Source organism: Parus major, chromosome 6 (genome assembly GCF_001522545.3).
Source record: "Parus major isolate Abel chromosome 6, Parus_major1.1, whole genome shotgun sequence".
Classification (NCBI taxonomy): Eukaryota; Metazoa; Chordata; class Aves; order Passeriformes; family Paridae; genus Parus; species Parus major.
Genome location: NC_031775.1, coordinates 28,995,014 through 29,022,498, shown reverse-complemented (window position 1 = coordinate 29,022,498; position 27,485 = coordinate 28,995,014). Strand labels below are relative to the sequence as shown.

The 27,485-nt window shown below is 37.6% G+C and overlaps 1 protein-coding gene across 5 annotated transcripts; it reads left to right on the top strand.

Annotated features, from left to right (window-relative positions):
• The first annotated feature begins 25 nt into the window (after nt 1-25).
• Nucleotides 26-27,485, top strand: TIAL1 (TIA1 cytotoxic granule associated RNA binding protein like 1). Of its 5 annotated transcripts, XR_002001914.2 has the most exons (13): nt 83-323; nt 6,819-6,915; nt 10,138-10,287; nt 10,585-10,639; nt 10,950-11,037; nt 12,930-13,005; nt 14,940-15,048; nt 15,331-15,426; nt 15,511-15,595; nt 15,884-16,007; nt 16,132-16,224; nt 16,479-16,618; nt 17,493-17,887. XR_002001914.2 is itself a non-coding variant. In XM_015633233.2 (12 exons), the coding sequence occupies exons 1-12, from the start codon at nt 295-297 to the stop codon at nt 17,608-17,610; spliced, it is 1,116 nt and encodes a 371-aa protein (XP_015488719.1). In that variant the 5' UTR covers nt 26-294; the 3' UTR covers nt 17,611-27,485. The 5 variants fall into 5 exon arrangements, 3 of the variants coding, with proteins under 3 accessions (XP_015488719.1, XP_015488718.1, XP_018862811.1); XM_015633233.2 differs by lacking the exon at nt 16,132-16,224 and having other exon boundaries at nt 26-323; nt 10,189-10,287; nt 17,493-27,485; XM_015633232.3 differs by lacking the exon at nt 16,132-16,224 and having other exon boundaries at nt 87-323; nt 17,493-27,485.

Sequence of the window (27,485 nt, the reverse complement as noted above, 5' to 3'; positions counted from 1 at the left end):
ATCCCCATCGCGCCCCGCGGGGCCGGGAAGGAGAAGCGGGTCCGGGAGCGCGCGGGGCGGCGCCTGCGCAGAGCGTGGCTTCCTGAGCGTCTGGTGGCGGCCGCCATTTTGTGGTGCCGCTTCCCTCTCCCGCTCGGGATCTGCGGCCGCGGGACCTGGCGCGGGGGCGACGCGGAGCGAGGGGAGCCGGGGCCGCCCGCACCCTCCTCACCTTCCCTTCGCCTCCGTGCGCCGCTGAGCCCCTCCGGCGCTGCCCCCGGGCGCGGCTGCGGAGAGCGGCGCTCGCCCACCATCATGGAAGACGACGGGCAGCCCCGGACCCTGTGAGTGGGGAGGGGGCGGCGGGGTGGGCAGCGGGCCCGGGGCGGAGCGGGGCGGGGGCAGGGATGCGCTCCCGGGGAGCCTGGAGGGATGCCGGGGGAGCGGAGGGGGCTGAGCGGGACAGAGCGTGTGCGGCAGGGCCGGCAGCGGGGTCCGGGCACGGGGAGCGGGAGGGGGGCGCGGCGGCCCGCACGGAGATTGCGCTGCACCGATCCAAGGAAAACACGGGCGAACAGCAGCTGAATCCGGGGTGTAACGGGGTCCATCCTCGGAGCCTTCGGGGTCCGTCCCCGGAGGTTTGGGGGTGCAGGCGGGGGTCCCAAACCTTCCCCGGCGGGCACAGGCCGCCCCCGGGCCCCCCCTGCACGGCGGTCCCGGCGCTGGGAAAGTTCTTTGTGCTCTCCCGGCGGTGGGTGGGATGGGGAGCGCCGGGAAACCGGGAGGGATCGTTTTTCCCTCCAGCGTGTCGCGGTGTGGTTCAATAACAGGGTATCGGGCCCAGCAGAAAGAAATAACTGTGTGTTGGCCGTGTCTCTCCGGGCTCTTCAGTCACTTGGTGGCTGTCATCTGTTTTCTGTTTAAAAATACAAATTTGAACATTTTGGGGGTTGCTGTTGAGTTCTTTTCAGCTTTGCAGATATGTTTTTGATGAATTTTCTTTGTCCTGTTAGCTTAAACGAGGGAGGCTCGCACTTGTGGTTGGGCGCTTGAGAGCAGGGATTTTGTGCTGTTGCTGATTTTAACCAGTTCCCAGATTTCCAGTGCAGCTGCCAGAGGGTGTTTCGGGCTCTGTGAGCGGTGCCGCGTTCGGGCTGTCCCTGGGAGAAAGGCACGCTCATGCTCGTGCTGCCCAGATGACAAACACAGCTCAGGACAGTGCAAATGAAATCTTTGTCTATTTAGCTTTCAGGACAGTAGCCTTCAGAAAAGCTCACCAAGATAGTCTGGACTGAAAGCCACTCTGAAACAGAGTAAAATGTCTCATAATTCTGTTCTCACTACCAAAATGATGACTTGGCATTTAAGGCTTCTCAAGGCAATTCGTGTTTTTTCTCCTCTCTAGGTCTGCGAAGTTATTTTGACTGGTTTATAGTGTAGTATAAGTACTTAGTCCTTGCTTCCTGAGATGCATAGTTCAAATAAGCATATCTGGAAAGCTTTTCGTGTTGATTACCCAAATGATCTGAGTTTGCTTGACCCTCAGAGCAGACCTAAGTTCTAGTGTTGTTTTAGAATAGGAGGAGGGAAACAGCAGAGTCACACAGTGTTCTATTCAGTTTTATTTTCAAGGCTCCTTTCTTCATTATTGGCTCTTTTTCTTTCTTTTTAAGAACTGCTATATTCCCAGTAAGTATCAAAGTGTTCTTTTAGTGCCAACAAGTTTGGGTACCACATTGGCCATGGGTCCTTCCCAGTAACACATCCATCAAGGACCTTACATAGCCCACTTGGTTACAAACAAAAAGAAAATAAATTTCTACTAAGATGTCCGAAATAGCATCTCTATAGCTGCCACAAATGGTTTATTGCACACATGTGACTGTTTCATTTGTTAAACTAATAAACAGCATGCACATTAATTTCCTAGTAGTTCTGTAGTAACCACAATAATAAAGTGTTACTTTCCTGTAATTATTTGTAGGCTTTTTTCATATAAGACAAAAATTTCACTATAGTATTTTTTACATTTTACCTTCTTGTCCCTACTTTTTATCTGAAATGTCTTTAAATTTAGAATAGCAAGTTGTGTTTTAAAGATTATTATACTGAGCACTGCTTTTCATATAGAGCAGTTGTGATCTCATAAATAAAACTCACTGTCCCCCAAGAACAACAAATAAAAATATTCTTAGTTGGACTTCTAAGTTTCCATTGTTTGGTTTATTTGAGGAGGGGGTGGGGGAGAAAGTGAAGAACAAATTGTTTCAGTAGCTATTTGACCATGTGCAAAAGCGCTTGATTGATAGTGTAAGCAGTACTTGAGGAATGCCTTAATTTTTCACTCCTGAAGGAATAAATGAATCCAAAATATGTAAAATAGGAAGGATTTTTCTTTTCATCTTCTTATTTCTTTTAAATTTTCTTTTTTAACAGTTGCAAGGGGTTTTTTTGTTTGTTTTTTGGTGTTTTTTTACTTAAAAAAAGCAAAACCTACCTAACCACTGTTTACTCAACATTTATGCCCATCTTAAACAGCTCAGGAATAAGGGCTGTTTCAATTTGCTGTACTTACAGGGCTGTTGTGTGGTTTCCAGTCATGATAGGTCACGAACCTTTAAAAGTTCAGAATATTTTCTGAGGCTTGATATAGAAAATGGACACAATTTGCATTTTTATTTCTTATCTTTATAGAGATGTGAAGAATGACCTTAGATACTTTTTCTGCCAAAAAACTTTCCAAGAATGGGGGCCTTTCTGTGTGATTTGTCACATGTAATTTTTTAGCTGGCCCTAAAATGGGCTGTGAGGTTCTGAATTTTTTTCTTTTAATAGAACACTTGAAAGCTCTTTTTTTCTGTGAGTACTGTTAGATCTCACAGGCTGTATCAAAGTCCTGCTTCTACTTTAAAGTTAAACTAAACTATCAGAAACCTGATGTGCTGCTAATGTTACCAGCTCTCACAGACCACCAGAAAAGTTCCAAAGTTGCATATTCTTGTTAATGCTTTTGGAAGTGTTTTGTGTTGTTTGCAGGTATTCAGTGACTGCTCTGAAGTCGCTGCATACCTACAGCTGTTATCTCATCAGCCTTGCCATGCTGTATTCCAAGTCTGGAATGTGGATATCCAAATCTGGGTGAAGCTTTACAGGAGTAAAGCTTCACCCAGATTCACTTCTCTTGAACTTCCTTTCAGTTCAGCTCTTGTCCAGGAATGTTGCCTCTTGGAGGAGGCTACAGAGTGGATTATTCTTGGTATCATTTTATTTCCAGTAGCTTGTAAACACTAGACAGAGTTGCTAGAATTTCCATGGGCTCCTGAGCACATCAGTTACCTTATTGTTTAACATAATTTCCTCTTCTAAATACGGAAACTGCCATTTCTTGCATGTTGCCTGTGTGAGAGATAAATTAGATTTACTATTTATCCTCAAAAAAGTATGTAAGGGAGTTTTGTGGACCTAAAAGTAGTGACTGTAAATGTCCCTTTCTTACCTCCCTGTCTAGAATGCAATACAAACCTGTTTACCTTCAAAAAGAGAGTTTTTTCTACTCAAGCCAAAGAGTTGAGTTCCAAAACTCATTATGGACTGATACGTGCCCCTTGTGTTCTTTAAATAGTTCTACAACCTCTCTAAATTTCAAGCAGTTTGTTATTTTTTGTGTTGTCAGCAGCATTCAGAAGTGTAATAGATAAAAATTTATGTCAGGACATCTATCTGTCTATAGGTTGTTGGTTTTTTTATTTTTTTAGCTGCTTATAAATTGGTATTTAAGTGCTTCAGGCTTGGAGAAGGGAGCAAACACTATTGCCTGTGTGCAAAAACCACTTTTGCTGCCCTGTCACATCATCTGAGACCACTTATAAAAGTTTAGTAAGTGCTTCTGCTCTGCTGGGTTTTATACTTTTAAAAAACTTTGCATAATATATCCTCTAGAATGTAACAGTCCAAAAAGATCACAATAGCATGTTAGGAGTCTTCTGGGTTTTTTGAGGTGTGGTTCTGATAATTTTGATTTCATGAAGTAGAAGATGCTGTTCTATTACATCATGTATAAATGCAGCTAGAAAGAGAAGCTAGCCATAGTCTGGCCATGTGTAGTGGGTGATTAGCATCAGCTGAGCAAAGTTTTGTGTTTCCAGAAAGGTAAGGTGTCTGTTCCTAATGTGGTGAATATATTTATTTCTTTAGTTCTGTGGTATTCAGACATTTATACTGAAGATGTTTGCTTGTATGTTTTTATTAAAGTCGTCTCTAACTGTACTGAACGAGGTGATGTTACTGCAGTCTTCTTAAAGACATGAAAGTAAACATCAAGTTACTGTTTAGCATATCGTTTCAAATTTGTAGAGGTTTGTATTCCCATGTTTTACATTTAGTTGGAGAGATTTGGGTCTCTCTGGGTGTTGTCCTTGCTACATGAAACTTTACTGTTTGTGCAGAATTCTCAGTGTGTGCGTTACTGAAGTTTGAATTTTAGCAGCTTGGGAAGGGTGAGAAAAAGCATCTGACTAATGGTAAAATTGTGCACCAAGGCAGTATTTATCATCTACATTTAGGGAATTAATGGACCAGTAGGATTTCACATCCCATCTGAATCTAGCAGTCAAGGTGGTCCCGATTTTTATGAAAAGGCAGCTTGTTTCATAGCTAAGGTTTGTGATGCAACATTCTCACAACTATCTTGCTGAAGACATGGTGGTATCAAAAAACCACTTAGTATATCTTATATCTTCTAGCAGTTAGTATAGCTTTTCTTGCCTTCGTTGAATATATTGCTGAGGAATGGCTTTCCTTGGCCTTTCTTATTTTTTAAATTTTTGTCAGACCAAGAGGAATTCTCCAGCTTGATTTTCAGACTTTTTGTGTTTCCCAAATACATGTTAATATTATGCAGAAGAGGATGATGTTTGTTTTTTTTGTTAGTGTTAATTGTACTCTTTACTGTATCTGATTTACAGTAGAAGTAATGTTAATAAGACTTTGCTGTATTTAATTTCATATCAGTGTTACTGTATCAGTGTGCTGTGAAGGCTCAGTATTAATGAATCCTGTTCTGCAGTATACAGAAGAAACCAGTACTAGCAATAATCTAATCCTTTATGTTGGAATTCCTACTGGGATACACATTTTCCATCTGATTTTAGTAGTATCTGCAAAGGTTAATATTTCCACTAAAAGCTATTGGTGATTTACAATTTATTCTTGGTGAATGATTAACAAAAATTTAGTTAATATTGCAAAAAAGAAAGTATGGATGAATGTTTAACTACTAAGTTTTCAGGATAGCTGAAAAGTCAGTGAGATGGACAGTTTGTCCTGTCAGGGTTCTTAGAGTTCTGCAGTTTTTAACTTCTCTACTGAAAAGCTTCATAACAATACAGGCTTCTATTAATGACTTGTGTTAATTCATACGTATTTAATAAGAAACTAACGAGTACATGAAGGATTTTAGTGGAGGTTCTATATTCAGGTGATACTTCAGAAAATCACTCTGGATCTTGTAGCTTTGGAGTCCTGCTGAGAAAGTGCAGAATTGCCCCACAGTTGCTGAAAGAAGAACAACATAAACAAACATCTGTTGATAACATTGTGTGATGTTCTGATGAAAACAAACAGTGTCCTTTTTAATTTTGCTGATCCAGATAAAAGTCCAGCTGTCAAACACAAAATTTGCTTTTCAGAAATTTCAAGGGTTGCCTCTCAGAGCAATTTCAGAGCACACCTTTAGTTAACTCAAAATAAATTTGTGAGCAATAAGAAACGCTTGTTCACATTTATGTTCACTGTATTAACAGGTCAGGCTGACTTTAGTTTGCAGTTTTATGACGTTCTGTAACTGACCAGAGTAAAATGAATAAAATCTATATTATTTCAACTTTTAAATCACAGAAGGTTCTGCTTATCTTACTGGTTGCACTTGAATTCTTTATGTCTTGACAGGCTTATTTGTAAAGATGATGAATGTCCCTGGCTTTTGACATATGTTACTGTGACAAGCCTTTCTCACAACTGATCACTTCATTTACACTTTGATTACAAATTAGTCACATTGTTAAAAAGAATTTAGTTTTGCCTTCACGACTTTCTCAGCAATTACTGTGACCTGGTAAATCTAGGACTCTTATCTAAACTTAATAAATACTTCAAAACTTGGAATTACTTCTCAAGATTTACAAACTAACAAAACTCAGGAAGTCAGGGTGATATTAAAATAATGCTGCCAGAATTTGGGGGGGATATTACAAAGGTGGGAGCTGTTGAGATAGATGCTGTACAGTGCATTCCTATGGCAGAATTCTGCATAAATTGCCTTGTCTGTTGGTGAGTGGGCTGGCTTTCCAAATGTTCAGGAAAACAGAAAAGTTGAGTTGGTTGCTTGCAAGGCAGCACAATTTGTCCGAGAGCTTCTCCTGAGCTCATGGGAGTTAGATGTTTGTACCCAAATTCAGAAGTATTCTTGATGAGATACTCAGTGGGAAGTGAAACTTAAAATATCATTGCCCAATTGGTTGCTTGTTCTGCACAACATTCTTGAGCAATGTTCTTCGTGCTTTTGACATCTCTGTGCCAAGGAAATGATTGGCACTAGGTCATGGTGTCCAGTGTTGTCTGAATTGAGCTTCATTCTCAGTTATGTGGCCAATGTTATAATTTAGAAACAACATGAGTACCGCATTAAAACTATGAAATAATTTGTAAATATCGTCTTTAAGATACCCGAGATGCTTTAAAAGGAGATTCTTTATAATTGATTAAGTTTTTAAAACCATAATTACATTTTAAAATATGACAATTTCTGGTTTAAAATCTTGGTTTTTTGTTTCCTTGTGTAGCTATGTAGGAAACCTCTCCAGAGATGTGACTGAGGTTCTCATACTTCAGTTATTCAGCCAGATTGGACCATGCAAAAGCTGTAAAATGATAACAGAGGTAAGGCCTTCCACATCTGGGGGGGTAGCAAATATAATGTAACTTTATCCCAAGTTGTCCAAAACAAAGTTGAGAGCTTCTTTTGACATTACTGGCAGTGGGTTTCTTTGGGTTGATTGTGTTTGGCTTTGGGGATAACTTTTTGTCGGAGAGACCTGGTGGGTACAATCCTGTGCTTTTTGCCTGTAGCCCTGACATACCTTTTATCAGCTGGTGATGAGATCCCACTTTATTTAAAAGATTACCCCCTCTTTGCAGAACCACATTGTTCTGATGATCAGCTTCTTATTTCAAGTGTTATTCATGGCTGTTCTGTACTTTTTTCACTTTATTTGAACATGAGCCTCAGTAACTCTTGTCCCTTTTGTATAAATGGTTCTTTGCTATGGGTAAAAAGTAAGAAATTCTTCAAAATAAGTTTGACTCTTCCTCAGCATTTTCTGCACTAGTTCAAATACCTCTTGTCTGCACCAGTACAAATAGCTCTTGTCTGTACCTGTCTGTTCTTAAATTAATTTTTCCTTGAAACAAAGTGACAAAATTTCCATAGTATTCCAGATAAATTCTTTTTGCACAGAGTGTTGGTAAGTATTAATGCTTTCTTATCTCCATTGTAAATACTCTGGTACCTTTACAGTTGGCAGCCATTTCTGCAAGCTTTTTGACACATCCTATAAAACTTCTCTCCCTCTGGTATTTTTCCTTCCTTCTACGTTTATAACTAGTAAGCTTTGAGCAGGCAGACTCTAATCTGAACTTCTGCCAGGTTTAAGCTTTGGTTCTTCATCTCTGGTTTCTGTGTACTCTTCATACATTTTTACTACATCTTATGCTTGAAATTAACTTGTAATTACAGATTTCTTGAAGACAGTTACATTTTTGTCAAGGTTGTTAATGAAAGTATTAGAAGGCAAGTCTTGTGACCAGGCTTCTTTAGGAATGCTACCAGAAACTCCCCTGTGGGCTGCTTCTCCTTTCAATATGTCATACAGCTTGTTTATTTCTTTGTTTTTAGTTTATCATCAACTTGCTGCTTCTTTAATCACTCTCATCTTTGTCTGGACTAATAATTTCCTGTGTGACACTTTTCTCTGCTGCATTTGCTTTAAGCTTATTGGAGAAAAATGACAGAAGGCTGACAGATGACAGTTGTTAGTTTTTCTCTGAAGAAACAGTTTTGATTGTCATGTGCTCTACAGACATAAGGTGCTGCTGCTCCCACCTTTGGCTGGGTGAGAGCTGTTAGCATCAGTTTGGTTTCTTGAGGAGCAGGTGAGAAATTCCAACATTTTTACCTTGGTTGAGGCTTTGTGGTTTTAAGATCTTTCCATAAAGGAGATGTCTTCATGAAACAAGTAGATAAACAAAAATTGCTGGCAGCTGTATTCAGTCACACAGAGGTGACTGCACTGGGCTGACCTCAGCACCTGCCAACAAGCCGTCACAGAAGTGCAGGTTGGATTCTAGACTGGCACTGGCCTGCAGCTGTCACAGGATCTGTCCATGGTGTCCATCCTTCTACAGAGTGTGGTAAACCTGTCCTAGGAACTGAGTCATTGTTAGGTGGTTCTTACCATTGTTGGTAACACCATCACCTTTTAAAAATCTGTGATTTTTCCATTTTAGCCAGGTGTACCAAGTCATTGTTTTTCTTTTGTAGAGTATGTGACATGAACGCATCAAGTGTTGAAAAATTTCAATTTCTTTTGGGGGTATATAATACTCAGGCTGGTGGCACGCTATTTGTAGATGGTGTGAACACCTAAAGATCTGAGTGTCTGCAAAAGAGATTCTTCTCTTGTTCAAACAAGTTCTCAGAGCTAAAGAAGACCTCCCTACAATCTAAAAGTAATGCTGCACTTCACCTGAAGCATAAACTACACTAAATTTTCTAAAGGAGCCTTAAATGAGTTTCCCAAAGTAGTGTGGGAGGAGGGGTGAATTAAGGCTTTCTTTTTGGGGCATCTGAGGTGAGTGTAGAGAACTTGTGTGAACTTTGTGATTGAAACTTCATAGTCTCAGGTACATTTTCTCCCATTTGTTCATTGTGCATCATTTAGAGGCCCCAAGTACTGACAGTGTTCAGGAGGATGACTTTAGACTCCATGACCATTTTAGGTGTATAAAGGCCTTGTGATCTGTCCAACTGTTGCATCTTGACAGCTTCAGAAGTAGACAGGACTATGTTTGAAGCTGTACAATGCAGTTTTAGGGGGAAGGGTTAGAATTGTTCATCAATGGAAGGGTATATGAGTTATAAGAAATTAAATAGGAATGCTGGAAAAAGCTTCTCTTAGCTTGTGTTACAGGAGTGTTCTACCTGGCACTGGGGGAGGTTGATAGGTGAGAATATTGATGCCAGAACAGTTCTTCTGTGCTAGACCCTTCCCTATCCATGTGAGAAATAACTTGTTTAGGGTAATATTAGTGTTTATCATCTTTTGGTCTGTGCACGTGATGAATAGTTAATGGAAATGTTTTGGTTAGAGTTTTTTACTCATTACATCTTGGAGGTAGATCAAATCCAGTGTTCAGGTTGGCATTCTCAACATCCTTTCCACTTGATCAGCTTTTCAGAAAACTCTTCTGTTCTTTGCACTTTATACTCTGGTATATTTATTACTTCAGTGACCTCTGTCAGTGAGTATTTTTAAAGGTGATTTGATATGCCATCCTACAAAAACACATTGTACTCAAGGTTTAACAAGAGTTAAGAGTCAATTAATTAATATCCTTTTCCTTCAAACTATTTTGAGTTCTTTTCAAAGGTTATTTCCCAGTTGTTTGCTATGGCATTTTTAACTTGAGACTGACACTGTGCAGCTTCCAGGTTGCTGCTTGCTGGTGGTTTTCAGTCAAATAAAAGGAAAGACTTCCTAAGTAGGACAAGAGAAAATTGGTGAAAATGTGTCTGGGGAATAAACCTTTCTAGCTTTGAGTATATGCATGAGGCAGTTTTGTTCTCTCCATTCTTCCCCTTTTCCCTCCCCTTTCCATCCAGTTTGCAGATCACTTTTCTGATCAGTTATTTTTAGTTCAGTAAACTTCAGTCCTCATTCAAAGCAAGCTATCCTTCAGAAACTGCTAGACCTTTAATAAAAAACCCATCTTAATAATTCTTGCATTTAAGTGTAATGTCAAAGGCTATTTCATAAATCTGATGCAAATCATTCTGAAAGTTTCTAGCTATAAGTAATATATTTTCCTGGATTTTCTTCTCAGCAACCCGATAGCAGAAGGGTCAACTCTTCTGTTGGATTTTCTGTTTTGCAGCATACAAGCAATGACCCTTATTGCTTTGTGGAATTTTATGAACACAGAGATGCAGCTGCTGCATTAGCTGCTATGAATGGGAGAAAAATTTTGGGAAAGGTAAGTTGCTCACATGGTAATCTTAGATTTAAAGAATGTAGATTTGTGTGAAAATATTAATAAAACCACTGAAGATGTTTTACCAAGATTAAATATTGATAGAATAATCTTTTAAAAGTATTGATATAAAAAAGTAAGTCTTGTTTAGGAAATGTATTATTTGTGATGTTCTGTTTATGATGGTGTTTTATATTAAATGATGATTTGTAAACATTGGAAGTTGTAACCCACCCTTGAATGAACTTATAAAATGTAAGAATTTTGTGAATTTATACTAAATCTTATACTTGTTTTCAGGAGGTCAAAGTAAACTGGGCAACAACACCAAGTAGCCAGAAAAAAGATACATCCAGTAAGTAATGTAATGCCACAGTATCACTTCTACACAAATACTTCACAAAGTGGTAATAATTTATCATAAATGCATTTAAACATAATTTTTCTCCCTCTCATCTAGTGTTTAATAGAATTTTGTGAACTAATTCTTCTGTTTCTGCTTTACAACTGGGGAAACCGGAGTGGACAGATTAAATTGCTGCTGCTCTTCACATGGAATCCTGAGCGTTCCTGTTTCCCAGTGCTGTGTGCAGAGCATCACTTTCTCAGGAGTTGAAACTTCAGATAGCAGTTAAATATTTGATTAGTAAATTATTTATTTTCAGATCACTTCCATGTGTTCGTTGGGGATTTAAGTCCAGAAATAACAACAGAAGACATCAAGTCAGCATTTGCTCCTTTTGGTAAAATATCGTAAGTATCATCATAAACATTTCCATTATTAACATTAGTTAGAAAATGTTATAGTGAAAATGTGTTTCTAAGTTGAAATGTTATTTCTTATCTGTTGAGATATTTTTTCTGCTGTTCATTTCCTTTTGCTGGGTGGGGGGATTGCATCTCAGTGTGTTTCACAATGTAAATACAGTAATGTAATTGTGCTCTGGTTTGCTGAAAGCAATGTGCTTTTAATCTAATTTATATGTTAATGTCCTTCAACTTTTTATTAAAATTTAATTACTGCTCAAAGTGTGATTTTTTTGGTGTTGAGAATGTGTAAAGAGTAGTGACCTGACAACTGGTATATATTGTATCCTGGGTGTGTTTTATGTGCATTTTTACTGCATTTCATTGGCAGTGTGGAAAACTGGGCAATTGGAATATAATTCTATAAAGCAGCTAGTTAATAACTTGGGAATGTTTTAAAAAAACTAATACTTAGGAGAATGAAATCTGGTTTTTTGGATGATAATGGGATGAATTATAATTATTATATCTTAAATGAAAGAATGGTGACTTTACAATATGTGCACATTTCTGCCAGTTAAGAGAATGTTTCTTTAAACTTCTCATGGACAATTCAGGTGATACTAAATCACCTGATGTTCTAATTGAACATATTTAACATTACAAAATCCTTAAGAGTGCTAAAGTATATGTGTCCTAAATAGTACTGCTACAAAAAAATCTGTTAATCTTCTATCAGTTTATCTTTATAAAAATCAAAGTTGCACATGAACGTTTTTGTACTACTTTACAGGAATATATTTCTTAGAACAAAATTCTTATTTTTCTCTTGTTCTGTACGCATATTTTTAAATGAATCATAAATCTTATTTCTTACCTCTGCTGTTTTGTTTACTTTGCTTTTTGTCTCTTAATGTGGTAAGTAGTACTGTTTTAAAAATCAATTTAAAAAGAATAATTCAGGTTTCTGTTTCTCAATCTATATTTATACCTGAGACCTGCAGTTTTTCTAAAGTCCAAGTCACAATTAAAAGTAATAGCATTCTGGTTATTTTGCAGAATTGCTCATAAGAATGGACAGGATCTTGAAGGCTAACTGCAAGGAACTGTGCACACTGGAACTCAGTTGTAGATTTTTTCTCATTTCTATTTATTCTTATTATACATTATTTATATATACATATTTTAGTATTTACATTTTAACATTCTATATTCAGTGCAGTTCTATATTTCCAATCATTTTAACTTACTCACTAAAATTTCTGTGTAAATTTGTTGTTTTCGTACTGGTGTGCTTAGCATTGTTGTTAGTTTTATTCTCCTTTCTTAAATTTCTGAAAATGTCAATTTTTCAAAATTTACAGCTACCCAAACTCCAAAATGATGGTAGAGAATTGACCAAGAAAAATAAAGAAATCTGTTAACAGGCCATGTATGCCTTTTAATTCCTATTTTTTCCTCTTTTTCGATTTTTTTAATATTTCATATATTTTGTATCACTAGGCAGAAGACATTTAACTATTTAGAAAATGCATGGTAAATTAGATAGAATTGTTACAGTAATTTATAGAACAGTAAACCTTAGAGGACCCTAGCCAATAGAATATTAGAAAAGGAAACTTTGTTTCTCTTATACTTCAAATTTGAACATTCTAGTTATAGCCAGTATAGGTTATGTGCATAGGTTGCATGTTTATTACATGTTATTTTTTTTGTCCTACTGCTTTTTTCTAACAGGTAAAGAAGCAATAGGGAGAGTTCAGGAATGACTGTAGTTTTAGGGCTAACTGAATTTATAAGAAAAAATTATGCTCACAATACAGTGTGTGTGGTTCCTTTTAGTTTTTATTTTGCAGGTTATCAATACTACCCTCATATAGCTGTGCTTCTTTTCACAGGGATGCACGGGTAGTTAAAGATATGGCAACTGGAAAGTCAAAAGGCTATGGTTTTGTATCTTTTTATAACAAACTGGTGAGTAATCACAATGCAGGTTTAAAATAGTTCCTGTTTTCCATTTTTAGTTTTGCCTGTTTATGTATTCACTGTTTATTGGACTTCACCCTAAACAAATTTACATGTACAGGAGCTGTATGTATGTTTAGGACAGCATGAGGAAACTGTGAATCATTTTCCTTAAATATTTTGCAAAGGAAAACCATACAATTTCAGGATTTTAGGCATGTAAAGCCTGTTTGTGTGGTCAAAAGTCCTACATGTCAGATCTCTTTTGATGTTCTATAACAGTTACCTGGCGCTGTCATAATCAGAGAAAAAGTTTTAATTTCTTCAGATTTGCCGATGCCATAAGATACTGCAATCGAATGCCTTGATTTAGTGTATTTTTCCAGTTACACTTCCTTTGTTCTGTGCTGTGGCTGAAAAAGCAAGGAGTAGCTGTTATTTCCTTGTACCACTCTTCCTTCATCATACACTTGTGTTTGGTTCCTGTCACCTGAGGGGAACTGCATGGAATAAAAGTTATTGGATTATTTTCAGACTGCACCCTTAAAAACTCCAATTTGAAATTTGTATTCATTCTGCGAAATTACTGGATGAATTCTAAACACAATACTAAAAAGTACTCTAAATTTAATGTCTTGATTGCTGCTCATTCCCACAGCAGCTGCACCTGTAGGGTTATGGTGTGACTGTTCTGAGCTGGTACTTCAAGGCCTGTTTGTCAGAGTGTATCTTTCTGTTAGATTTGGTGAAGTGAGATATGCTCCCAGACTTCAGGTACTCCAGCCTGAGTTCTTAATGTGTAACACAGTTAAGAGAAAATTGAACTCCTGCATTGGACTGCCTCAGTTATGGCTTGGGCTCTGCTCCATTTTTGTCTCAGCTGTGATCCTCAAGCAGGATAGCAGAAAGATTCATCAGAGAGTGTTTCATTTCCTAGTCAATTAATTATGTATTCACCATGTTTTAGGAGCCACGGGTGTTCGAATCAATTGGGGTGCTTTGGTTTTGTCTTCTAGATTGGGTCTTTCTTTTTTTATTGATCATCTTTTGGAATTTCATTTTTGTATTTCTGTGTTTTCAAAATGGGTACTCAATATAATTAAAACTAGAAAGATCAAGGTCCTGAGTTTGAGAAGAGAATTCTAGCTAGGAAGAGCTCACCTTTAACTTGTCTACATTTTCTTTGTCCCTTGTGCTTGGCAGTTTTTTCTTTAAGCTTCATGCCCTTGGAAAAGGATTTCAAATATGCATTATTTGCTGTGCCTGCCTTCTTCCAAAACAATTGGGAGGCAAATTGCTTCTTGAAGCTGTTAGCAAACTTATCCTTGCTGACCAGATGTTTCTGTTTACACTGTGAACTCAAAGATTGTCTTCAGTTTCATATTCAGGATTAAAAGTGGGCCATGGATTCTCATGTGTAAGAATTTAACATGTAGAGAACTTAAAAAGCATCCATTGCACACCTCCAGGAAGCGAAAGAAACATTTAATGATTTAATTTAATTTAATGATAGTTGTTTTATTTCAGTGATTGGTCCTGACATCTTTGTGACCTTTCCACTTTCTTGGGCAGCTTTTGAACATTCTATTTCAGATGCTTGTATAGTATATGTATGTATGGTATAAATGTGGGTATGTGTACATGTATATATGTGGCATATATGCAGGTAGCGAGCGTATATATATATTATTGCAGTTGGCTTCTAACCTGTCTAGAAAATGGGTGGGAGGAAGTTTTTGCCAAATTGCCTCTGAGGGCCTTCCCTGTAACCAGTTGCCTTCACATTAATTAATGTTTGCTTGCTATGATTGTTCAGAATTTCATACTCTTCTAGTACTGTTACTGGTTTTGTCAGTGCAATTAACTGATAATCAAGTATTGAGAGTAGATTTGTACATGGTTTTTGTTTGGAAGTGCTACAATCTCTGTTTTAATCTCTTCAGGATGCAGAAAATGCTATTGTACACATGGGAGGCCAGTGGTTGGGAGGCCGCCAGATCAGAACTAACTGGGCAACAAGGAAACCACCAGCCCCCAAAAGTACACAAGAAAGTAAGAGCTTCTTGTCATGCTGTGTTGTGTTTGCTGTCTTTTCACTGTTCAGTGGGGGAACAAAACATAAGCCAAAATCATGTCACCTAAATCACATACTAGCTTGCCTTCCAGATCTTGATTGGAATTTTTTGGTATGTTGTATCAGCATAGCAGTGGCACTCCTGGTGTGTCATAAAATATTGAATGTGTTTGTTAAATGTGAATTTCATGCTTGTGTATGAGGTAAGTGTCTGGGTTACAGTCAGCCCACTGCTGAAAACCAGCATTCTCTCTTTATAGATAATACAAAACAGTTGAGATTTGAAGACGTAGTAAATCAGTCAAGTCCAAAAAACTGTACTGTGTACTGTGGAGGAATTGCCTCGGGGCTAACAGGTATGAAGTGTTCTCTTATTTCTTACTATTGAAACTTTTTGTACACCAGGATGATTACTAATTCAAAAACATCTTACTTTGTAGATCAACTTATGAGACAGACTTTTTCACCGTTTGGACAGATTATGGAAATAAGGGTGTTTCCAGAAAAAGGTTACTCATTTGTCAGGTATGGACAGAGGAAGCAAAATCCCTGGGTCTGTGCATGTAGTAATGCTTCATCTCTCTATAATTTCACTTGATTGAACTTGTCCTGATACAATAAAGGTTGTCACCATATATTCATAGAATAATTTGGAACTTGTAGAAAGGGCCACCATTTTTATCTGAGAAGATGAATGTTTGTGAAAGCAGATGTGTTTCTCTGGATTTCCTGTATGTATAGAGTCATGGTTTTTTAAGTAATCAGGTGGAAGTACTGTAAAACATAACATTAGTTTGTTTTTACATTTTGTAGGTTTTCAACCCATGAAAGTGCAGCACATGCTATTGTTTCAGTTAATGGAACCACAATTGAAGGACATGTTGTTAAATGTTATTGGGGTAAAGAATCCCCTGATATGACTAAAAACTTCCAACAGGTAACTGTACTTAACCTTTTCTTTGTATTACAAAAGCAATTGTGTTTATACCTGTAATGACTTCCCAGTTATAATGGCTAAATTTTGTGGTGGAGTTCTTATGAAGTTCCATGTTCTGTCTCAGTTATGTTCCAGTTCATCAAATTGGGCTAGTGATTTTGATGGAATATCTGTTACTGTCTTCTGGATATGATCCAAGATAGGGAGAAACTTTGAGGTAATTCTAATTCTTGCTGTTTTGCTAACTGCAGATTAGGTGGCTGTCCAACCAAAAATAGTCTTTGGGGTTTCAAGCACACACAAATATATTTTTCAGTGCAAGGATCTAATTAAGTCATAGTGACATCTTATTTTTCAGACCTCATTATTGCTTGTTTTAGCTCTCTGATTGATATAGTCAAAACTTTGCCTTCAGCAGCACAAATAAACCATCTCTAGAACCTGAAGTACAATGGATTATTCTTTCTGCAGGTGGATTACAGCCAGTGGGGACAATGGAGCCAAGTATATGGAAATCCACAACAGTATGGGCAATATATGGCTAATGGGTGGCAAGTACCATCGTATGGAATGTATGGCCAAGCATGGAATCAACAGGGTTTTGGAGTAGAGTGAGTAATTATATTTAATTTTTTTTGAATATTCCAAGAATGATGTATCTTAGGTTTCAGGTTCATTTAGGTTAAGGATTGCACAAGGTTTCAAACTTTAAGGGGGGTTCCTTTGTGCTTAAAGTTTATTTTCAGTGCTTGCCATGAGCAGATACTGGGGTGAGTCACTCTGACTTGTACCTGATGGCACATTTCATGTGTGATGGAGGCACAAAGATAACCCAGTGTGGTAAAGTTTTGGGTGGTGGTCTGGTATCTAAATATATTCTGGATTCTGACTGGAGGTGGTGTGTCTGAGCCAGGAGCCCTGATATTTGCCTACAGGGAAAGAAGGAACTAGACACAGACACGTTTAACATGTGCAGTTACAGAATTTGGGTGGGCTTTAAATAATGGATCTCTTGAAGACTGAAGTCTTCACACAAATTCTTTGTTTTAACATAATTTTGAAATAACTTTTTTAGTTCTTCATTATCTGGTGCCAGTTAAACATATTAAGCCCTGATAAACCTATCACTGGTGTTCATGCCCATGAGGTATTGGGTATTTCTTGCATTTCTGCATCACTGATGTTGAGTTCCAGCCACCTGTGTGTGTTCATGCCTTTGGAGGCAGGTGCCATATCCAACTGGTACCCAAGGTTTGTGGGGTTTTTTCTCCTTTGTTCTTAAAAAGCTCGTGATATTTTCAGGAATCACATGTTGTAGAGCTTAACCTGAATTACTCATTGAAAAGAAGAAAATGTTCTATTTTGATACAAGTAGTTGTGTAGGAAGTATGTTTTTATGTTCTCTTTTTATTTATTTATTTTTTATTTTTTTTTTTTTTAATTTGCTTTTCACCCCTTTTTTTAACCATCCTGTTTCTTTTTAAGCCAATCTCCATCTGCTGCCTGGATGGGTGGATTTGGTGCTCAGCCTGCCCAGGGACAAGGTGCTCCTGTAATACCTAACCAAGCTGGATATGGTATGGCAAGCTACCAAACGCAGTGAGCTGGGACTCTGTTTAAAAGTGTGTATTTCATGATAGGCTGCAGTTTCCAGTGACATTCTGAAGACTGGAATGTAGACAATGAAAAAAAAAAAAAAGAAAATATTTATTTTAAAAATGGAAATGTTTGGAACCTTTAGCACAGCTTTGCTTTGGTGAAGGACACAAATGTCTTCTAGTTCTGCCTTTTTAAGTTTTTGTTCATGATGGATATGAACATGTTTTTCTTTGTGTACAAAAATTAAAAATAAAGTCAATAAAGACAATTCTGACTACAAATTTTGATATAGTAGGAGACATGGCTAATGAATTTGATCTTTAGGTTACCATTCCTTTTTTTTTTTTGTTTTGTTTTGTCTTCAGTGTTTTATATCATTGTGCTTTTAAGAGAAATGAAATGAAAAACAGCGAGTTGCTTTTAGTTGAACACACATCCTGAAATAAACTGTGGACCAATCACTACAACCTGCGAGACAGTATTGAGTTTTCAAGAAACCTATGGACATAGCTGAAAGTATATGTAGGTCTTGGAATAATTTTTTTAAAAAATATTTAATTTTTCTACATGCTTACAGAAAACAACTGATATACAATGAATAGTTCAGTCTGAAATGGAAAACAGTACTGTCTGAGAAATTTCACATAACTTTTACTGTCCACATTCAGGCACACGTTGAATCTTTTCAGAGCTGGTTTGCTTGTTAAAACTGTAGTAGTTTACATTTCATTTTGAGAAGTAAAAGCGTTTTTACAAGTATATTGTTTGTATTCAAATCAGACAGTCATACTTGGGCTTTTACATGAAGTTTGAAGGCTACACATTGTAAATATTTCATAATTACAGTGTTTCAAAAGCATGCTCAAACATAGAAGTAGCAATGTAATTATTCAAATACTTAATATACCCTACTGCTTTAAATGCAGTAGATTGACAAGAATGTGCAAGACTGACATTTCCAAAGTTGGCTATTATGTAAAGTTACATAAAGAACTATAACAAAGAGCCTTAATTTTAATTTCATAAATCTTTAATGCATCACCTTTTTGTCATTAGAAATACAAATTTTTTGCTTTACATTATTTGGTATGTAAATACCTTGGTTAACAACCTTGTAAACCTATTTCAAGGTTATTATAAGTTGTATAGTATCTTGAGTGTTTTGAAAAATCTTGATGTTTTTTAAGTCTAGAAATATTTTGCCCAAGAATTTTTTAACAAGATTGTTAAAAACATCTTATTTTAGAGAATATTCAATGTGCCATTTGGTAAATGGAGATGCAGTTGAAACAGTACACTGAGTTGTGACTTATTTTTAATTAAAGTTTTTTGTCTTTATGGGTGGTTTGCATGTGATGAACCTGTACAGAGGCTGGGTTGTTTGTGTACTGAGTGTGTAAATGGATAAATCATGAAGATGTTTAAATGGTATACTTGGGTTATTTCTGAATTATTTTATGGATACATTGATATAAACTGCCTCAATAAATTTGAAGTTGAAAATGAATGTAAGTTAGATATAAGTAATGTGTCCTCCCTGTGACAGCTAGAGGGTGCAAATGCCTCAGCTGTAATCTGGAATGCTGAGGCAGGCACGGTTGGAAGGGAAAGAGTAGGATTTGCAGTGGTAGTTCAGTGAAGCAGACTTGCATTTTAAAAGAAGCAAAGTTTGGTTTTTAGAGATGGTAGTATTAAGTGAGTGTCTGAGAAACTGTATATTTTCTCTTTCCTGCTTCTGACCATGCAGGTATCGCGAGGTAGAATAGTCTGTTTTGAAATGGAGATTTGCAGTTGTGTTAAACCCAGCCAGGTTGTGCAAATAACTACACTTATTGCTGTAGCAAATCACATGAGGGTTTTCTTTTATCGATGTGTGAAGTAGTACCTTGACTTTTAGATCAGGTTGAAAGTGAGATGTACTGGAAGAGCAGTTTAGTCAGTTGGCTCAGCTGCACCAGAGGTACTTGTGACTCTGGGCATCTAATGCATGCAATAATGACTGAAGTTAGTGTGGAACTGGGTGCTCGTGCTGGCAGAATTGGCCCTTTATCTCCTTTTCTCCTGTATGGTATCTGTAGTGTCTTTCTGCTCAAGATAGGACTCTTGTTTTTCTATACATTTTGTACATATGTGTATATCTACGCGAGGATCGGCCTATACATTGTAGTTTGGAAAAACCTCACAAGTAAGTCTGTGTTTTTGTTACACTCAGCCGGTTTAAAAAGTCACGAGTCAGTAGAGATACAAATTGTGAGTTCCTTTAGGATTTCTTAGACTTCACTTGAAATCTGGGGTTTCTACATCCTTCTAGGTGTTTGCCATATGGCTGTTCTGGGTGCATGCTGGTGTGGAGGCAGTTTGTTCTTTAGGCGCTACTGAAGATTTAGATGATGCAAGTACATTGCCACATAAATGCCCATATAAATGGGTGTGAGATTAAGGCAGTGATCTTTCAGGTCTCAATGTGTAGATCACTTTAAATCTGATTATTTAATATGCCTGCTGTAGAGCTGGGCCGTACCTGACCTGTATTTCAGGATGAAAGATAAGATATTACCTTCTGATTTAAGTCTTTTGTCATTGATTTTTATACAGCTTTTCTGTAATGGTGATATTTCTTCGCAGACTGCTCAAGGTGTGAGGGTCTCCAGTGTCCTTTAATGTTTCTCTAGCACTGCGAGGAAGAGTTGTAAATTAGATTGCTTTTTACTCAGTAGCATTCATAAATGCATCACTGACAATTTTTTGGCACCAAAGAGCCTCTTGCACCATACTGCTTTTATGAGTGACACTTACACTGTTGTAATTTCTCTAACTACAGAAATTGACCACTACCTAACCCTTACCACTAGGATTTGGATTTCAGAAACTGATTTATTATGGCTTAAGTTGATGCGTGCAACCTAAACCAAGGTTGTAATCTGCATTTGCAGAAGATGTTCAATAAAAGTGGAACATGATAAAGGGCTTATCCTGTATTTGTCATCTGTCAAAGCATTGTCCCTCTTTGCTGTAAAACTGACAACAGGCAGACAAGGCTGAACTTGTAAACTATGCACTTGCAATCATGTAAAAGATGTTTTATTTAAAAAATTTTCATGCAAAATCATTTTGTATTTTGCAGAGTTGCAGTAGTCAGGCTGTAAATCTAAGGTTACGTGTAGCTTCTCATCAGTCCTGCCTCCTTGTGTATATTTGCTAACAATTTTTAGACATACTCTTCCTGCAGAACCTTCTTCTTACTAAGATAACTTCATGAGAAGCAATTCACTGTACCAGAACCATTGCCTTCATTTCACTCAAAAAAGTCTCACAGTGAATAAGGCTTAGTTTTGCAGAAAAATAGTGATTTGTTTTTCTTGTGTTTGTACACAAGGAAGCAGACTTAAACTGTATGGACATGATTAGTGTCTGATACTTCTTAATTATCTGACTGTTTTTGAACAAGGGCACAAGTGTTTGTTTTAATCACGTGAAACTGTTTCCTGGTCAGCAATAAAAGATTTTGTTGCACTGTTCTTACATTGCAAGATACAGGCAATCTTTTGTTCAGTATACTTTCAAAAAATGGATGGGATTTGTGAAGAACTGCCTTGTTCCAGCTTGAATTTTCATATATAGATATAATCCGGGATCTGGATTGTGACTGTAAGAGCAAAAGAAGGTTCTCTTGAAAGTGAGTGAAAATTTATTTGTTCTGAACACATGTGGTGCCTGTCCCACGTTGATAAATTTAAGGGTTTCACTATGTAATGAAGTTTCTGTTCGTAAAAAGGCAACTGCAAAGCAGTAGCTTCTGGGAAGGTCTTTGTCATGTTTCATTTCAGCTGACTTCTATGAATCCAGTTGATTGTGTAAAAAAAAACCCTTAAAAGTTGTTGTGCTTTTCAGTATCACATGGATAAAATCCCATCCTGCTGTACTATAATTTCAAATCAAAGAAAATGCTGAAGTGTTTATTGAATGTTTTACTTGAAAAAGAAACAGGACTTCATGTTGACAAGTGAGCACTGATTGTGTTGTCCTTGTGAGGCTGTGTGCTGATGTAGATCATGGATATATGAATGACATGCTCTGCTCACTGACATTTAAAGGGTAATGACTCAAAACGTTAATTTGACATCAGTAATGATTATTTGAATACAAGTTATTCTTGCTTAAATACACAGCTCCTTATGCTTTGATTAAAGCTGATCTGAATCTTACTGGTTATTAAAGTATTCTTGATACGCTGTGGGAAGAAACATGGCTTTGCCTTCTATCTTAGTGTTGGAACTGTCAATAAGGCATCAGAGTTACACAGACTGTTTTTTGTTTAGAAGAAAAACACTTAATGGAGTTGTCAGGGAATTCAGTGTAAACTGCCTTTTCTGTACTGATGGGTGATGGTGTTTGAATGTTTCCCTTGTTAAACAGTGGCTCAGTTACCATTCCTTGCATGAACCTGGTTCTCACAGATCCCAGATTCTCAGCAGCTGTCTTTCCCAGCTGCTGGTGTGGAAGGGAGGAGGAGGAGGAAGGGGAAGGATGGTGAGAAGAGGTGGTAGAGCCCAATGTGCCTGGTGCAGCAGCAGTGCCAAGGCAGATTGTCAAACACATTTAAGATAACAACAGGTTTACACAGACACTGCAGCAGTACCCCAAGGGTTGTAACCATTCAGACACAAACTTGTTTCTTCTGCTTGCTTAAAATAATATGGCTTTAAAATTACAAAAATAGAAATCACATAACCTCTTTGGTTCCTCAGACAATAGGTGCATATTAATCAGCCAATCTAGAACACCAAAATTGACTAAACAAATAAAGGAGAAAATTGCATTAAGCATCTGAATTTGTAGACTTTTGCTTAATGTAAATGTCATAGTTTGGCATTCTGTTGCCAGACAATTCTATATTGACCTCTTTGTATAATTGAAGTAGCTTCAGATATGCACAGCTGGTTGTTGAACATCTTCCCGTGCTTGACAACTTCTGGAACAGGGATGGATAAGAACTGAGTAAGAATTGTAGGTCTACCACATGAAACACTGGATAGTGCTCACATTTCCTGGATGGAAATTGACTTACTAGAGCCAACTGTGTAGTAGTATAAATATCACAGGGGATGATGAAAAGCTGCTGTCCTCCATTTGAGTAGCTAGTTCTTTGACCTTAATAAATGAATAGTTATTACTGGGCTGCTGTTCCATGAAAAATGCCCTTCATGGGTTTTTTTCCATTCAATGGGGCAGATCTTTTTCACTCCACAAACAATTTGTCTCCTTTAATACTGGGTCGTCAAGTGTGATGGGAAAGACCAATTGATACAATTTATTGCTTATTCTAAATCTTCCAACTCAGGTACTGACTGGGGGGAAAATTACCCTCTTAAAGTTATTAAAAGGACTATTTAATTTTGCAGTATACCTTTGTAGAACCATTTCTACTTGAGTTTTACATGCACCAGAAAGCACAAGGAGTCTACACAAATAGACCTTGGACTCAACTGCTTTGAGCTGCTGTTCCATCCTACAGCTGCTGCACCAGACCTCATTGTACAAATGTCAAAGGCTGGAAATATTTATGCCTTACTCCTTGCTTTGGTAAATTGCAAAGCTTGTGTTCTGTACAGAATAAATCTGTTCTTTATATTTGCAAGTACTCAGAGAAAGCGGAGGTGCAATGTTTTCTGAACTCCAGCTATCTTGGTGTGAACTGGGGCTTCTTTCATTTGCAGGTACATGCTGTGGTTTTGTAGGAGGAATTTGTGTTTGTGACATTATCTAGAAACATGGCTGATTTTAGAGTAAAAAAAATAAAATGTGACTGTTTCTAGGACAATATTCCTAGGTGAATCTTGCCTCCTACTCGGATTTATGTATTCTATGAAACAAGGATATGAAGGTCCAAAAACATCTCTCAAATTATATGGATATAATGGATATTTTCATAAGGGAACAAATCTATATAAACTGGCAGTATGCACATAACAAGATCTTGTTCCAGAAGCGTAACAACTGTTCCCATGTATTGCTGATACATTTTGAAACAGTCGATACCTGAGGTCACAGGATCAACAGATATTGCTGAAAGTATATTGCATTTTGAAGACTTAAGGTGAATACACAAGGTGATGCTGTGTTCGCAGTGACTTCTGAAAGAGTTTCTTCCAGCACCTCTTTGTTCTGTGGGTTTTTATGGAAGAACACAGAAACTGTCCTACAAGATGTATGCATAGAAATTTGCCAAGGTATGTGACATTTTACTTTGAATTTGTGTTCCAAGGTCACAGTGTCTAGTGCTGAGTGTCTGACAAGCTGCATGACTTAGGAGTTGATGTTTCCTTGAAATGCTTCTACAGCAAAACCTTACTGAAAGGTATTTCTGGAGTTTCTCCTGTCTGTGACTTCTGAGTGAAAGAGGAAAGATACTTGTTTGAGGGATCTAGGTATGGCTGAGTTTACTGAGGCTGTAGAAACAGACATCCTTTATAATTATTTTCACTGTAGAAAATGCCTATGGGTACTTGAATTGTGAGTTCTGATTCAGTTGTTGTCAGGGCCATGCATGGCTCATTTCTCACACCCCATTTTGCTGTGTTTCTCTTTAATTGTGTTTCTAGTCAACAGAGCTGTACTTGCTTTTCATGCACCAGGAGACAAGTCTGTTGTATTTGCATCTGGTTCTTAGCAGAAACACACTGACCTCAGGTATCATTTTTAATATTCCCCTGTACTACAAAAATCTTTGATTTCTGTTCTCTATACCTGTTTTAATATTTATAGAATGGTGTTGAAAGCATGTGTTAAGTATATTTTTTTTTTATCTTCAGGTTCATACCAGACTGAACAATTCACAAAAGCTGGGTTTCCTTTACTCCAACCCCCATTCAGTCCTACCTACGTGTAGTCCAGAAGGGCTTAGAATGCTTTTAAGATTTTGATGATGATTTTTTATTTAATTTCTGGTTGAATATATGAATATTTTACCAAGTCAAGATTTTTATTGCTGTGAAATTGCTTATTGAAAACCATTTCTTCATCTCAACACTTAATTCATGGTGCTGCTTTATTTTCTGAAAGCTGGTTTTAAGTCCTGTAGGTAAAAAAAAGGCATTTGCCTTTGAAATTTAAAGGCAGTATAAAAGGAAAATACAATTCTTTCTTCTTCATAGAACAAAGTTGAAGAAAAAAAAAGTGGTTTAACAATTAGGTTGTTACGCATTTAATATTAATCTAATGAAACATTTTCTTCCCTGTCAGTTGCAGAGAGCATAAAAGTGTGAAAAAATCACAATCACACTTAGATTTAAAGTTTTGAAACACTTGGTCTTGTTTTTTGCTGAGTGCAATTTATGAAGATACATAGGTGTAAGTAATGTAAGGTAGGAGCACTACTGGAGTTACTCAGCCTGTAATTCAATTTCTACATGTTTTAATTCGCTGCCAGAGTTTTGCAGTCTGTGTTTTGGCACACATAAGGCTGTTGGAGTTGGAGGTACTGAGGAATGTTCCACAAGATTAGGGATAAAAGTTGACCCTGTGAATCTCCTTATACTAGAAAGTATTACAAGGGAGTGAGTCAGAGCTTTCTGTGAGTTCAAAGTGAGGAGTGCTGGACAAATTCCCCTGATTTATTTAGGCAAGCCTGAAATAGAATATGATTTTCTACAAAAATTCTCTTCAAGGCTGTTTTGTGCTGTGTACCTTGCAGGAAGGTTATGTTTAGATTTATCCTGTGTCTATTTTATTGAAAGATTAAAACCTTTTATTATCTGCTGTTTTACTCTGATATTGGTAAATCTTTAGGCAGTAACTGCATTTAGCTAAGACTTACAAACCGTGGTTTGAAACTAAAAATGGTTTGTTGGTTTAAGGTTAATCAAACTTGAAAGTGACTCTTGGCTTTGAACTGTGAAAAACCACCCCAGATCTCAGCATTGCTCCTCTGAAAGGACCACGGTTAACTGCGCTGTGCTGTGTTCTACCAGCTGGTCACTCACTGCTTTGTGGTGAAACTGAAAATGTCTGTGCCAAAGCATTTAGGTAAAAACCCCATAAATCTGAGTCCCTGCAGGCTCATGATACTCTCTGCATTTCAGCATTGGCTGATGTGGAAGGAAAAGCTTTCAGGCCGTGTTTGCCAGCCCATCACGAACATCAAGATGTTAAGATGAACACAGATGAAGTTTGAAACCTGCTTTTATTGAACCTGTGGTATTCTGAACAGTCTATGATTTTTGTGCATGAATTCTTGATGAAAATGCCTCATTTTCTGGCCAGTGTTTAGTTTGAAGTGCAGTATCTAGTCTTATTTTCTGCCCTTAACCTTTTAAAGTCTAAAATCCAATTTTAAAGGGCTGGGATTTTTTGTAGAGAAAAGAGTTTCCTACTTTGAAGGCCTTCTCTCCTCATTGTTAACATTTCTAATTTTAAATCCTTATAATCACATAAGTAAGTTCCACCTCTACTGAGATCACTTGCATTATGTTGATGTAAATGAAATCAGGTTTAAATCATGAGTTGGGGTTCTCATAATCTGTTGATTAATTTTGAGTCTTTCAACTGCAGTTTAGCATTGAAATGAGCTGTGCATTTTATGAATTTTCTGTGGTGTTATTCATAGCTCAGCATGTTCCAGAATAGATTTTTGCAATGGCAACAGCTAAGCACAACTCGTTTAATTTCTTTTCAAATCCAGCTATTTAAATTTAAGTAAAATTACTCTTCAGAATACAAGTCAAATTTTAAAATAGAATCTTTGTCTGAAATCACATTATCAAGCGTGTGTCTGCCTTTTTGAGTGTCTTGCACATTCTCTTTTCCCCCTACACACACTCACACCTGTTCCTGCTGGTGTCAGTGGGAAATTTGCTGTATTTTATCCAAATTCAAGGCTGCCCTGGTTTGGGATGATAAGCAGCCCAAGGCTTGCTCTCACACCCCGTGCTAGTCATGCATGTGCAGAATGAAGCAGGACGAGGCTCAAAAGCTTTCAGGGTCACTTTTAAGCCTACTTGACTATTTTAACAGATTTCCACTTTAATGGTACCCAGTTCCTTAGGTGTGAGTGCAACAACGTGGTAAGTACTGAGAGCACGCCATCCTCTCTGTATTGCCTGGCCTGCAGCCAGAGGTTATGGAATACATGTGGGGGTTGATTTTTAATGGAAATTTTTCCTTGTGAAATTAAGGAAAATCTGGTAAAAAAGTGATGCAAGGTCTGAAAATCAATGTAAAAACATAGAGATGTGGCATGTGGACACTGACACAATTTGAAATAAGTCATAATTTGTTATATATGGGTGTTGCAGCTTATCTGTGGAAAAAGATGAAAAAAACACCAAATGAGCCATGCCTGAAAATCTCCACTGAATTCACCTGGAAGGAAAATTTCCTGAAGTCGTTTTGTCTGATGAAGCGCTGGGTCTTGAACATGAGAGCAGAACACACAGAGCAGCGTTGGGAACACAGAGCACAGGCACTGGTGTGCCCACCTGGGATTCTGCCTCTACAGGAAACGGGGCAGAAACAGATCTTGGAAACATTTTTATAAAGGAGGGGAAAAGAACCCAAAATCTTGGATTCTAGAGGTCTATTTGTGGCAGATCTGTAGGTCAGATTTCCTGTTACATGAATGGACAAGGAGCTGGGCTCTCTTGGGTCTGCTGGAGACACCAGCACAGGCACTGGGAGCACGATCTGACCTCCAAACATTCTCCCCGTTCTCATGTACTCCCTCAGTCCCAAATCCTTGACATGAAGTCTTAAAGCTTCTTGTCAGTACACTGGCTCAAAGATGATGTATTTGTCCTAGGAGTATGAGATCCTAGGACTTAAAATAGAAACTTTGGGCTTTGTGACCTGATTCTGAAAGAAAAATAAAATCTGGTGACGTCT

Bases quoted from the DNA above. Each gene is read 5' to 3' on its own strand.
- TIAL1 (XM_015633232.3), top strand. From the start codon at position 295: ATGGAAGACGACGGGCAGCCCCGGACCCT. The intron at 10,640-10,949 runs GTAAGTAATGTA...ATTTATTTTCAG, and splicing joins CCAGAAAAAAGATACATCCA to ATCACTTCCATGTGTTCGTT. The intron at 16,008-16,478 runs GTAACTGTACTT...TTCTTTCTGCAG, and splicing joins TGACTAAAAACTTCCAACAG to GTGGATTACAGCCAGTGGGG.